Genomic DNA, 15,114 nt, shown 5'->3' with positions numbered 1-15,114 from the left:
TGCATCACGATACAATATTTTAACATAAGTAAAAGGCTCATCTGAGTTATAACAATCAAACAGGGTAAACTGAGAATATGCACTGAGAAGATTCGGTCCAGTTTCATGCCCATTTGTCAAGTTCTGAATGAATACCTACGTGTGTTGTGAACAGCTTAATATCTCAATGGACGCAGATGTTAAACACTTATTGTATTTTAAACCCTCAACACTTATTCGTGCTGTGCTGCGCTGCTGTTAGATCTGTGACAGAGTTTGGATTAGTCTTATTTTGGCCTCACAGGCAGAATGGGATTCTCTCCTGGACCATTTCTGCTGAACTGCTAATGTCGTCATTGTTGGAGGATTTACTGTATGCGTACGCAAAAGCACATGGATACAAGGTCCCGAAAGTGCAGTGGTAATACCATTATAATCAGGCTGGTGTACACTAGTCTGCCTCAGAAATGTGTTTCACATCATTGAGATCTGGTGTAATCTGTGCCAATTGTTATCACTACTTTATTTATCTAGAGTTTAGGAGGTTTAAGGAATAACACTTTTTTTTAATAAGCTGAAATAAGATATTTTATTGCTCAGCCTGTAACTGCCTGGTGCCGCTGCCGAGGCAAAATAACAGTCGTCTCCCAGCATGTGCTCGACTGTGGGCGGCACTGAAAACATTCTCCCTTGTCGAGCCTGGAATTTGTGACAGAGTTTTATCTCTTGTCATATTCTCTTCCTATGCTTTGTGTTCCTAATATTGAAAAACTAATTTGAATGTCTTATTCAGTCAGCAGCACATGTAGAAAGCGCAAGAAAAAAACACAGCTAAAGAAAAATAATGAATAATTCGTCCGCAGCAACAAATATAAGGTGCAAATTGACATATTGCCGCTGCTTTTTATGCTTCAAAAAATCATTTTAAACTTAAGCAAAGGTCAGGGGGATTAAAAACAGCTTCAAGGGTACAGACTTTTCTCTGATGCCCAGGGTTGTGACAGCCTGACGAACATAATAACAATGAGCCATGCAAGACGTGACTGACTCATTACAGAGGGGTCTGAAGTCAACGGCTCAGAGGCATGAGAAGGAAGTCACTGCCGTTACTCATTAAAGGACCAGTGTATGTGTAATGTATGTACAGAACTGTCCTGAGTTATTACAGATAATTGTACTGCACAGTGCAGTACATGACAACATTAGATTTATAATACAGAAGCATCAATGTGGCAGCAGCATGTAACTGTGGTAGCTGCTGGTCATATACTTTATAAACAGTTTTATATACAGGGACAGCAGATTAATCCTTGGGGTCGTGAGATGATTCATAGAAGAGGAAAGAAGAAGCAAAGCTCTGATTCTCAAACCAGTTTTCAGTTTTTCTCTCATCTTTGATCTTGCTGTGATATGGGATCATTTCAGCATCAAACCATGTGAGAAGTGTGTGAGGGATGAGGAAGGAGGTGTGGGAAAATGAAAGGATGACGCTGGATGAATGACAGCTGCAGGAAGAGGGACTGAGTGAGCTGTAGGATAAGTGGAGAAGATGAAGTGGTTTCATGAGTGTACTTGCATCTTGAGTGACTGCACTGCATGATCTATATATAGATCTGCACAATGCACGAGTTATATATAGACCCAGTGCTCAAAACCTAAACAACCTGCGATATAATGCAAGAAAAGACATTGTAAACACTGAGTCTAGACATAGTGTGTAACAAACTGCGATTGTGTCCGACTATAGAGCTGTTAACTCCGCTTCTTGCTTCTTTCCTACAGTTATTTTTCACATTACAAACATGTTTTCAAGTTCCTCCACCTCCTCCACCCAGCTTTGACTCTCAGCACCCCCCTTTAATTCAGACTCTTGCTTGGAGGAGTTCTCCCTTCAGTCTCTGGAGTTATCTCTTCCCCCATCCCCATCGTTCCACCCTCTCTTCGCCTTTCTTCTCCCCGCTCCTCTCGTCTTCCTCTGTAGTTCTTATTTCGGGGAAAGATCTGGGGCGCTTATGTAACCTGGTCTGATGCAGAAGTCTTCCATTTTCAGCTGCTATCGTTTTGCGTAGAAAATTGTCGCTGATGACTTCGGCCTCCGACTGAATCTACATCAACAGCTGCTTTGTCACATCTGGACTCTGGGAAATGCGGAAATGTTCCTAAACACCTTGGTGCTTTTTGATACTTATTGTGATACTTCATACAATTAGATTATATTTACTGAATCTCACTGTATCTTTTAAATTCCAGGATGGCAGGCAGCCATAATGAATGACATTGAATTAGAACTGATTGAATGATCTCAAACCATAGACTGTAAAGATGGACGACAGGACTGCTCCACAAAGGTGAAGCCAAACTGTCTCAATCATGGATGGACAGATATTTATGACCCTGAAAGTCACGATTAGTAAAACCTCAAATGTATCAGTGGCAATAATACAGACTCTCTATATCTGTAATAATGCACATAACTTTTTCTGTTGTTGCTAGGTTACAAGGGCTGGCCCATTTTACATATTTACTCGGTGTTCCCGACCGTGGCAGAAAGTTTTATGTGATAATAAAGCTACTTTGAGTGTTGTGACTCCCAGACTAGTCAGATACAAGGCTGTTGTGTTTCTGTGTGTATTCCTGTGTATTATCTGTCACCAGGTAGATCTCGTCCTTGTGATGTTCGGGTGAGAGAGGAATAGGTACATCAGAGAGAAGGAGAAAGAGGGGAGGGGGATTCAAGACACCAGAGACAGCAGACAGAGATAGAAAAGAGAGGAAGGGGGGAGTTATGAATGAATAATTTAGTCCCTCCATTCCCTCTCTCCTCCCCCCCCGCTGAGTTGGGATGTTACAAAGATAGAGGAGGAAAAAGAGAAGAGAGGAGAAGAGATATGATACAGAACTTTATTTTCCCTTTAGGGAAATTTTTCTCGGGCTCAGTGTCGTTATGTTTAGCAAATGTTATTCTATGATTCATATACAGATTCATATACAGAGCACATAGGTGTGTGATTAAAAAACTTTAAAAGTTTCACAACTTGAAGACCATCCATCCTGACAAAGTCCCTATGGGGGCGATGGCCTCTTTCTATCATACCAGGTTCTTACTGTTTAACATGTTAGAACTGAAATCTGTACAACCTGTAAACTAATAGGTTATATAAGTCAATTGTGTTGAAAAAATACAAATATCTGATGTGTTTTCTCCAAATTTCATACATCATTTGAACTATGCTAGATGATGCATCATTGTCTCATCAGAATAGTTATATATCTGGTTATCTGGTTTTATGCTCACACACATTTGTATACAAGGTGAAGAGCACTGCAGACCTCCCACTATCCAGTGCAGCACCTCTACTGATTGATCTGGTGTCTGAGAGGCTGCTGTTGACCTTTACACGCTGGATACGACCTGTCAGAAAGGAGAGGTACCGTTTAATAATAAAGGGATCATCTCTCTTCTGTTTCATTTTCATATCAATAGGCGGAAGTTGAAACTGAAATCGAAAAATGCTTCAGAATCAGAGAGGTGCTGCTCTTAACAGCTTAATAATCCCCCTCCTCTGTCTGTATTTGTATCTGAGAGTCAACACAGTATTTTTACATATTTTAAGTAATGGAACAACATCTTTTTTCAAGCATTTCATCTAGAGTGTAGATACCTGACCCGCCCCGACAGTTCCCGATGAGTTGGGCCAGGTGTCCCTTGTGGGATTGTTTTGACAGAGAAGAAAGGCCGTGTGTGTTTCCATGCAGCAACAGGGTCTAAGTGAGTGTTTGTGTTTGAGAACGAGGCGGCCCACAGACGCAGCAGAAAGAGACGCAGTATGATGAATGAAATTGATCCCAGATGTTCCCATGCAGGTGCTCTCTCCCTCCTTTTCGGAGGCCCTACCTGCGTCATTAATCATTCGTTACCTAGGTAACAGTGGATTTCCCCGTGTCTGTGCCCCTGTTAGTGTGTGTGTGTGTGTGTGGGTGGTGTCTGAATTATGACTCATCCTGCTCAGTTCACAGTGGCTATCCTCACACTCCTGTCTGGGGAAACACCCACCCACATCTATTACCTCCCTGTCTGTCTCTCCTCCTCCTCTATCGCTCCATTTCTCATCTCCCGTCTCTCCCAACTCTCCTCTGTTTTCATACCCACAGCCTGAGGTATTAAACTCTGTTTTACTCGGCATATATTAATACATTAATGCAGTGTTTACCCGTTGCTTTGTTGTTGCTCTCCTGTTTGTTCAAAGCAGGAGTGCAATACATTATTACTTGAATCAGCCAGAGCTGCCACCATCGCTGCTCAGACACAGATGAGAGCGCTACCTGCAGTGCTGCTGTTTGAAAAATGATCTCTGGGGAGGGGTCTCAGTCTAAATCAGGGGTACCCCAACTTTTCAGCCTCTGACCCCTAAATGTAAGACTTGTGATCCCATCCCCGAATTTGATGTAAGAATTGGACTTCTTTTGTTGCGTCCATTTTAAAAATATCAACTACAACTGAATTAAGTCTGGTTAAGTTATAAAAGTGACCATGGGCCTTTCTTTGTCATGTTCCTTCATACTTAGAGCAAATGTTAAAACAATTCTACTTTTGCACTTGAAATTCCCTGAGAAAACAAAGATCAGGACAGTCATCTTCATCCTCCCACGCCCAACATGTTCAATGCCTCTCTGGGGGTGGTTGAGCAGTTTTAGTGGTTTGGTGCCAGTGCTATTCAATACCTCTTTCTTTCTTATTGGTGTGGGCAGCACTTCTGTCTTGGTTTGTGAAAACAGAAGCATCGAGAGGCTGAGAAAGTCTTGCTGTCTGCTTTTCATTGCTACTATTTTTTTGGGGCTGGTTCATTGGGTTTATTTACATGATGTTGCTCCTAAAAGAACTGTCAGTCTGAAGCAAAAGGCTGTAGGCACCATATTCAGGGACTACCTTTTTTCCTCAAAGTGCTAAATTGCATATTGTTTGTAACCTTATTTTAACAAGGATAAGTCTCTCTCCTAATGGGACACTTGCATGTATTATTTTTGGCCTCTGAGTGGTCTTGCCACATTCAGAGGAAACTGGACCCTTACCTGCACACGGACAACTTCCTCCTTTTCCTCTCCTCAGAGAACTTCAGCATGATTTTACTGTTCTTAGTAGCAGGGCTAAAAAACAACCTTAATAAATCCTCTAAGCAAATGTCCTGGCAACCTACTGACAGTATTAGATTTAACGTCTTGTGCATAATGTTTGCATCCAGGGAGGCAACAAATCATTAACAATCCAAGCATGAAATATTCTTAATAAGTTCCTTTCCCAGTCTGGTCAGGTCTGACTTGTCTCCAGTTATCAACAACCCTGAAATATTGTGTATTAACTCCAACACACAGACTCACAAGATAAAGTATGTTGGTATTCTCCTTGCGGCGGCTCACTGCTGACATATTACTTGCAGTTTGAACATAATGAAAGAAAGTGATCATTCGCGGAGGAATTGAAGATGTTTCCCATCTGCAGCAAATTCTTCCCTTTTATTTTGGATACCTCCATCCCTCAGGGTAGTTTCTTACGAGAAAATTAGGCCATGAAGGAGGGTGTCTCTAAATCTCCTCACATCTATTCATCCAGCTGTAGCTGTTAAATCTGCAGTCTGTGAACAGAGGGGATCTACGGCAAGCAGCTAGCGTAGCAGCCACCAGAGGCCCCAGATGAGAATAACAGTCACACTTGTAATGTTAATATTGACAAACTACCTGCTGTCTTTATTCCTGCTATTAAAAACCTCCATAACCTTGGCAACAACAAGCAGGCTTCAGGCATGTTCATCATTTTTTAGTGTCCCCTGGAAACACTTCTGTTGTGTTGTGAGTATTTGCAGAGCATTTCTAATTGCCGTGCATGTTTTTTCAAACTGATAAAGATGTTTTCTGTATTTGCACGTAGCTCTAAGGGCCACGGTATGAAAGCCTCTTAAACACCAGTTGAGAATTTACAGAGCAATGACATCAAATGAAGTCTGTTAGTTTAAAAAAACGTATAGATGTAAAGATTGTCTGGAAAGAAATAGAAAAAGTAAGTGATTGAGGTACAGAGGATGAGTCAGTAGAAAGTGCTGTTCTCTTTTAGGGCCTGTAGAGGGCACCGTTGCCTCTGCACAGACCTAGAAGTAAATTGTTTCGACACACACATGCAGAAAATCCTCAAATAGAATAGAGATGAATAGGAGTGTGTATGTGTGTTCCCTCAGGAGAGAGCTGGATGTTTAATGAGTGCATTTCATTGCCATTCATGCACAGTGTGGCATATTTCTGCCTACGTGCGCGATTTGTGTGAGTGCTCTTCTGTGTCTCGACGCCCGTGTGCTGTGATGTGTGTTCTCTCTTTTGGAGGGAATGGACGAATAAGTAGATGGACGAAGGACAGGGAGCAAAGGATGTTCTTTTAGAAGTTGAAGAGCTGTGTCCCGCCTTCCGCTGATGTTATAAAAAGCGGCCGAAGAGATTAATTTTAATGTAAATGTAGCTTTGATTTATTCATAACTCCTTCACTTGGTCTGACCTGGATAGAGCAGCACACACACACACACATCCCTTTCACACACACACACAAGTGCACTCTTACACACTTGTTATTTTTCTTCTTTTCCTGCTGACAAGTGTGTTAATAGTTGTGTGTCAGCAACATGAAGGGCAAAAGAAGGAAAGCCTGGGATCCTCTGAGAATCTGGGTTCACCTGCTGTGTTGGGAGACAAGATGAAGATCTGGGATGACAAACTGCTGCTGCTGCTGTGTCGAGATGCATCTTTGATCTGACGGAATAATGGGAGCAAGCAGGCGAAGATTTATCAGAATCCCAAAACACACTGACACAGACATATTCAGCTCTCAAAGACATAAATAATAAGCTTGGGTTGGCATTATAGCTTTTTATTGAAGCAGGTTTTCAGTCATGCACTCTGCTATCATCAGACCTACATAGAACTACGGCTGTTTTATTGATGCAGGACCACGATTAGTACAGTTATCTGTCAACTCTATTGTTAGACACACTCTGGTGCCACCTAGTGGGCACAGGGGAAGGCATACATCAAACTGTGTGTGTGTGTGTGTGTGTGTGTGTGTGTGTGTGTGTGTGTGTGTGTGTGTGTGTGTGTGTGTGTGTGTGTGTGTGTGTGTGTGTGTGTGTGTGTGTGTGTGTGTGTGTGTGTGTGTGTGTGTGTGCTGTCCATGGTGCTGAAACATTTTCCTTAAAAATGCTTTGACCTCATGTAGCCTCAAAGTGACAGCTGATTATTTTTTAATGACATCTGCTTCACTTGCTGCCCTCAACTTCATTTTTGGATCCACATAACTTTAAAAATATATATATAATGAATAGCACTAAAAAGCTGCAAGACAACTACTTTTATTCTCATCTAATTTGAATTTGACCAGACCTCAGTGATCTGTTACTATAATTTAAACATAAGAATATGAAGAAAGTAACAATCTATATTGGGATCAATAGGCTCTATCCCCATAATGATTGAATCAACCTGACAATCGACAGGGAGACCTTGTATGCAAAGTTGACATTTAGGACTGACACTGAAGGGAATCATTCATCCCTTAAGGGCATGGAAGTGTTATATAAAATTCATGGCAACCTGTCTGTCAGATTTTAACACAAAGGAGGGAATTGTGCTACTTGTTAGTGCTCGAGGAAATGTCAGACTGTCACCAAAGGCACCAGAGCAAATCCTTAAGAGCTACGAACATCCATGAACAAAATTGTTATTTTAAAGGTATTGAAGCCCACGCTGTCCAAACATGCTGTATATTATTCTTTGTAAGAACAGGTTGGAAAATGTTCTGGCATTTTCTTTCAACATAATTTTCCTTAAAAGATGTAATGTAAATTTTAGACCTTACCTGCTGCTGCACTTAAAGAAACTAATTCATGCTGGCTTGTGAAATTTAGGCAAAACCTAAACAAGAATAAATATAACCATACTTCATTTTACTTTGTCTAATTGTTAGTTCTAAATCTTGCAGCCACAACATTTACAAACTCACCTGACACCGGTGTTATGTCATGGAGGAAATGTGAGTGTACTTCATTCAGACCTGCAGTATACGCTTACAGATGGAAAGCACATCTACAGTAGACAAACCAGACATGTGAGGCCCGGCAGCTCTCCAGCTTATCAGCCTGTCAATCAAGCCCACCTCTTGCATGTTTAAACCCATTCATTGAGACAGGCTGTCAGGAGCTGAGTACAGACGGTAGCAATGTGTGGGATGAGGTGGTGAATGAAGCAGGTTTCGTTGTCTGCATTAGATTCCTCCACATACTGTATGAGTCGTCCTGCAAACAATTAAGTAAAGAAGGCAGGTTATCACAATGCTTCAATTACTTCTTATTCATATTTTATTGTTAAAATTACTTCCTAACTTAAAGATCTAAAGCATTTAGATTTAACTTCATTCCTTGACACATAGCGAATACACTTTTCAATTTAGAAGGAGACATTTGGCATTGAATATCTGGAAATAATTAGTTTTCATTTAGGGTTTTTGGGGGTGGAAAAAAAACCCTTAAAAGAGACTTTTTTTAGGATCTAATGCAGACTGATTTATGTCGTACAACATGTAGCTATGTGAGGGGTTTTACCTGGTATTAATGAATAAGAACAGACGTGTGGGAGGTCAGCAGGGGACGGCTGGTAGTGTTATAAGACCTGCACTAATAATGCTGTAGCTCAGGTGGGCGTAAAGAAGTGTTTCATTTGCATGTCTATGAATGTGTGTGTGAATAGCTGCATGTGAGTTGTACTGTAAAGTCTGTAAAGATAGAAAAGAGCAATATGAAAGTAAAGAATTTAATGGAAACACTATAGGATTTAAGAGCAAATGAGAGAAAAATAATTTAAATTATATCCTACAAATATTTAGGGCTATTCTAGTGACCACACATACGGTGTATGAGACTATATAACTCTATAAGAGCTATTGTACAGGTCAAAGTGGTGCAGAACATATGAAATATTCAGTTCCACTGAGTTATATCACACTATGTTAACCACACCCGGGCACCTGCTGCCGGTGACGTCGCCCCCACACCTCCACACACACACACACACACGCACATCTACACACACACACGCGCACATCTACACGCGCACATCTACACGCGCACACACACACCGGTTGTTTTTGGGGGTGTGTGCTTGGCGCGTGGCTCCAGCGGTTCCACAGAGCGCTCGCGCTTTCGTTCGTCAAACTACCCAAAAGGACAATGACAGGAACATCCGGTCATCTCTTTCAAAATAATATAGATTGTTAAATATCGTAAATACTGAATAGGAATATAGGTTACGTGTTCTATGTGAAATAAGATACCATGTGTGACTTTTGTAGACCTATAATGTAATTGAATCGACACAGTTTAAAAAGAAACCTCTTGAAATGTTTAGCTTGTCAGCCATGCAACTAAACGTCAATGTTGAATAGGAGCAATGACGTCATAAAAGTGGACTAAAAGATCACGATAAAGTGTCATCAAATAAAAGCAGCTAAAAAAGGAGAACTTTACGCAATAAAAAAACTAATGTTATGATGTATTCAATCCCAATTCATTACTATTTTATATATTGTATATTGTTTATCTTTTGCACTATTTTCAACTCAATGTTTGCCATGTGGTGTTTACTATGTCAGTAGATAGAGAGCATTACTAAACGGGTCAAATTCCCTGGATGTGCACAATTACTTGGCCAATAAAGCTGATTCTGATATATGCTTTAGGATAAACTTTAACAAACGTGTGTAATAGGGTATGCCATATTAGTAGGAAAAATATTAGCTATATTTGTAATGTATTTTCTAACATGATCTGGATTTGATTATAATTCGCCCCTAATGGCAGCAACAAGTAGCAACATAACAGACAAATAAAATATGGCTTAATAATGATGATGATAATAACCTGGGTTAGGCTACATTAAATTGTCAAAGGATGCGTCAAGGAAAGACAGTTTTATTTCATTTACAGAGCCCTTAAATCCAAGGTGCCATGTAAAACAACGGAGGCAAAATGAATTGAAAACAGTTCAAATCTAAAAGCACACTTGAAAAGATTTAAAGAACGGTAACTATGTTCATATTTCTGCATAGCGACCAATTTCTCAAACTATGTAAACCATTTGAAAAACAAGACAGCTCCCATATGGAGCTTTGACTTTGAAAGAGACACCGCCCAGTTTCCGGTGCTGCTCTTGGTGTCTCGCGCTGGTTTCACGCAGCTGGATCGGCTGGCGGCGGCACGCGCGCCTCAGGGTGCACAAGTGGACGTTCACCGGAGGAGAGAGAGGACACCGTTCACCGGAGGAGAGAGAGGACACCATTTACCGGAGGAGAGAGAGAGGACACCATTCACAGGAGGAGAGAGAGGACACCATTTACCGGAGGAGAGAGAGGACACCGTTCACCGGGGGAGGCTCCGCCGGTTTCCTTCTCCTCGCCTCCTGACCATGGGGACACCAGGTGACACACGGGCTCCGGTGCATTCGGTGGGAGGAGCGGCTCAGTGACAGCCGCTGCTCCCCGGCTGACAGAGCGCCCGGTGAAACGTGACGGACAGGTGAACCGCTGCGCGTCTCCAACCGATGGCCCGGGGGTTACCGGCAACCCGAAATATGCTGTAACGTGAAGTGGGGGGGGGGTTTATTCAAGACTTTATCGCGATCCCACCGCAAGTATGGGGCTGTAATAGCCGCTGGAGCGGAGACACCAGGGGGTTCGTGTCTGCTTGCGTCCGCGCTCCGCTCCGTCCCCTCCGTCGGACACGGCTGAAGGGACCGGAGACGCGGACGGAGACCGGGCTGTTTGTGTGGCGGCTCTTTCGGCGGAGACATGGCAGCGGCCATCGCCAGCGGTTTGATCCGCCAGAAGCGACAGGCGAGGGAGCAGCACGCCCACCGACCGACCCCGCACCGGCGGCGGAAGAGCCCCGGTAAGAAGCAGGGGCTGTGCAACGGGAACCTGGTCGACATCTTCTCCAAAGTCCGGATTTTTGGCCTGAAGAAGAGGAGGCTACGGAGGCAAGGTGCGACGGGCAGATGCGCACATGCATGCACACGCACACTGGCACATGCATATTGATAACCGAGAGCGCACGCACGGATACACTTTTACGCGCGTCCGCAATCATGGCTCCACAGGCACCTTCACACGTGCACGCCCCGGCTGGTGCATGCACGTGTGCTCGCACACGCACCCCAATCACGCATAAACACACACTGACACACTCGTCCGTCTCTCTCTCTTTTTTTCCTCTCTCCTGTTTTGAAACACGCGCACACACACTGTCATGTCTTGCAGTGCCCCACGGTTCAGTAGTTTTCAGCTACATCCATTATTGAAGCCACAGATTAGTCTGTCTAGTCTCGCTCTCTCTCTGTCTCCTCATGCATCTCTACCTCGCTCTCTCATTTTCTGCTCATAATTCAAAGTGCCCCATCACCAAGATCTGACTTTGCCCTAACACCAAAAAACATGTCGGACAAGAACAACACAATGACGCTCCTCGCTCTTATTTTGAAATTGCACTTAGCTTTGTGTAAGTCAGATTTTTCTCTCATCAGTCTCTCTCCCAAATCCAACTTAACGTCATTGTCAAATTATGGGATGGATCTTTCTGTGTCTGTGCATATGGAAGTGATTCAGATATGGAAGCAAATGCAAATTCACGAGTGTTGTGATTGTGTGCCATGGTAAACGTTGAAAAGCCGAGGCGATAAGTGCTGTTGTAATCAATTGATTGTGGGAGAAGCCAGCAGGTGACGGCGTACGGAGGGAGGAGAGACTGAGGAAGGAAGATGAGGGGAGGAGGAGGACGAGATAAAGGGGAGGCATGTGAGGAGTCATGTTGATGGGCATTGGTTTTCACCAGTTTGGGCTGGTGAGTGACGGCCGTCGGTGGCATCACCAGAATTCCAGCTCTCTGTGGGAACCGAAGGTGAACTCCTCTTTTCGTCCTCTTCCTCCCTTTTTTCAGTTTGTCACCTCCTCTCCTTTAATTTCCTCCCCCTCTCTTTCTTTTTTTCCCTCCTACCTTTCGCCCTCACGTCCTTTCTACATTTCTACTTACCTTCCATCCCTTTTTGTCCTTCCGGTCTTCAATAACAACCTCCTCCCCTCTTAATTTGTCCTCCCCTTTTGTCACCTTCCTCCCTACTGCAGATCTTTTCAACCCTTCTTCCTACTCCATTTTAATTTTACTCCCTTCTCTCCATTTTCCTTCTCTTATTTTGCCTCGTCCTCTCCATGTTACCCACACTTCCTCATCATTTGTATTCCTTTCTTTTCCCTTTTTGTCTCTCCTTGTCCTCCACCTCCTTTTGTCCCTCATCCTCTCACCCTTCTTAAATCACCCAATCCTCCTTTCCTATATCTCAGAGCTGCTCCTCGTTCCCTTATTTCGTCTCCTTTCTCCTTCCCTCCTCCTTTCTTTTCCTCCTCCGTCTCACCACCTGTGCCTTTAGGTCCTCTTTTTCCACTTTCCCCATTTTGTTGTCACATCACCTCCTTTCTCCTTCTCTTTGTGTTTCTTCATTCTCCTCTCCTCCAGTCCACCCCCATATCTTAAATCTTTTCATCCCCTCTTCCAGCCTAATTTTACACCCTCCCCTTCCTTTCTTGTTGGGGGGGACAACAGCCTCATCTCCTTTCCTCTCCTCTTCTCTCCTCTCCTCTTCTTTTGTCACCTTTCTCCGTCTCTCAATCGTCGGCTCATCACCTTCCTCCTCTTTTCTGTCCAATTCTGCCCACATATACCTTAGCTCTTTTCATCCTTCCTCCAGGCTTCTCCCTTTTTGTTTTTTCTTCTTTCCACCTCTCTTTCCAACCACCTCTTTTCCCACCTCCCTCCTCTCTGTTCCCAGCTGTGAGAGCTGCTGCTGAAAGCTTGGCAACGTCCACGATCTCCCCGCTTTGTGTGTGTGTGTGTGTGTGTGTGTGAGAGATTTGCCAACATCCCCTACTGTCTTCCAGAGGTTTTGTGAAGGAGAGACAGACATACCCAACTCTAAATGATGTGCAGCCTTCATTATAGTCAAAAATTTTGTTCAATAATAAGTTCTACTAATTAGACCTTTTGAGCAGAGAATACATAGAAAGGATTTTACTCCTTCGTATGAACCCTGTGGTGAAATCAGCGTCACTTCATAGCTGTAAACCCACCTAAAACACTTCCACCAGTCAGACTGCGAGTGGAGGATTTGATTGTGACACAATGGATGGGATTTCCCCACCAAATTAAAAGATTATCCCACAAAAATATTGGCTTTGGTCACTTGGGTCAAAAAGCAAATCATGCGGCCTTGAAAAAAATCCCATCGGCTGAGTCACAACATCGTGATGTATTGTTATTTTACACACTGTCACTGACATGCACTTCCACATCAAATAGGGGTTTTAAGCCAAAAAGAGGTATATTTTACATTGTTTTTATAAATGAACACAGATGATATCAGAAGATAAGGCATGTTCTGGATATCGATGAGAGACAATAACAAACATTTGCAGCAGCTTTCTTAGACTGTGCGTCACACAAACAAGGACGGAGAGATCGAAATGTGACTGATTTCAGTCTGCGTGCAGCAAAAGGCAGTTTCTGTTCTCCTCTGACAGACGGACGCCGGGCAGGTGAACTGTTATTTCGAATAATAAAAGCAGCGAGAAATGCCACAGCTGTCAGCTGGAGTGATATTTACTTAATGCGTGAAAATATAGACTTTGTTTTTCTCATAGAAACAAAGAAGCCGCAGGAGTGTGTGTCTATGCGGATCTAGACTGTTTTTATCATGGATAAATAAATCAATACATTTTCTTGATAAATTAATTTGTCTATAATATCATTCTCATGACCAGAATATTCAAATGTTGCCAGTTGGTTGGTTGAAGTTATTTAATTTATTTTATCAATCACATTTATACAAATCAGTCCATATGGTCTCACAAGACACTCAAAATAAGATTGTTAGACAATATAACTTCTTACATATTAAATTAAACTGCAAACAAAGAATTATCCTGTTTGAAGCTCTCCAAATATAATCAGTGATATAAAAGTTTTCTTCTTAAATCACAACTCCAAAAGGACATTTACTAGAATTACAATTAGCCAATTAGTTGATGTTGTGTCGAGTCCTCACCTTTTGTCATGAACTTGGTGTCGTAGACATTTTGGATATTCCAGAATAAGGAAGATGAGGAATTAAATGATGGAGGAAGAATTGAAGAATTTTGTCTCCTGTCTGATGCTCTCCAAATATAATCCACAACAAAAGAGTTATCTTTCTAAAATACAATCCAAAAAAAGGAAACTTTTATAAAATTACAATTAACCGATTTGCCTCTCGTCATTAAGATTTAGAATATGCCAGAATAAGCAATTACTGAAGGAGATGAGGAAGGACCTAAAAATCGTTGCTGCTTATTCATATCGATAGAAGCAATTTGCACGTTTTCATGCACCTGATAAGGACCCCCCCCCTGCAGCAGAGATCTGCCTGAATGAAAAAGAAAAGCCTCTAAACATGTGATCGAAGACTTAAAAAATGTGAATCAGCGTTTTCTCAGGACAGGCAGTCGGAAGTATTCCACCCAGCCGGCCTGGGATGACCAGCAGACCCGGGCAAACAAGAAGAGGGCTAAATAAAACGACTTCACAGCTGCTCTGTTGCCATGAACCTGACCCAGACACACAGCTAGAAAACACAGTTTCCTCCATCTCAGAAAAGGAAAACCAATATATTTACAATAAAAAAAGCTGATGAATGTTATTCCGTGCGGGACAGATCTGAGGCTCCGTGGTTCACACAGTGATTGACAGGCTTTCAGTACAGGTTGTTCTCATGCCTTTCAGTCGATACGTAATCATAAGCAGGATCGGAAAATCCATATCGGTGCATTAAAGCTGAAGGCAATGAAAATATGAGGTGCAGACATTTGATCACAATGTCTCATTAAGTCCAAATTATGTTTCGGAGTTTGTTATTTATTAGCTAAAGACATAAACAAACTGCATCATTGCGGCTATATCACATATGAAGTCCATTAACAGAGGCTAAACCTGATCTGAATGGACGAACAGTGTCTGTATTTTAACGAGA

General features: G+C 42.5%; 1 protein-coding gene across 3 annotated transcripts in view; it reads left to right on the top strand.

Annotated features, from left to right (window-relative positions):
• Positions 1-15,114, top strand: part of LOC118103628 (fibroblast growth factor 14) — a 46,843-nt gene that overhangs the window by 8,797 nt on the left and 22,932 nt on the right. Inside the window, exon 1 of one of the 3 annotated variants that reach the window (XM_035150758.2) lies at positions 10,237-11,045. The exons of the other annotated variants lie outside the window; for them this stretch is intronic. Within the exon in view, the coding sequence (XP_035006649.1) occupies positions 10,853-11,045 (193 nt within the window). The 5' untranslated portion in view covers positions 10,237-10,852. Of the gene's footprint in view, positions 1-10,236; positions 11,046-15,114 lie in introns of those variants that run through there. 3 annotated transcript variants of the gene reach the window in all.

The sequence above is a fragment of the Hippoglossus stenolepis genome, chromosome 24 (assembly GCF_022539355.2).
Source record: "Hippoglossus stenolepis isolate QCI-W04-F060 chromosome 24, HSTE1.2, whole genome shotgun sequence".
In the NCBI taxonomy this organism is placed as follows: Eukaryota; Metazoa; Chordata; class Actinopteri; order Pleuronectiformes; family Pleuronectidae; genus Hippoglossus; species Hippoglossus stenolepis.
Note: the sequence above shows the minus strand (reverse complement) of the source record. Positions and strands in the feature narration are given on the sequence as shown.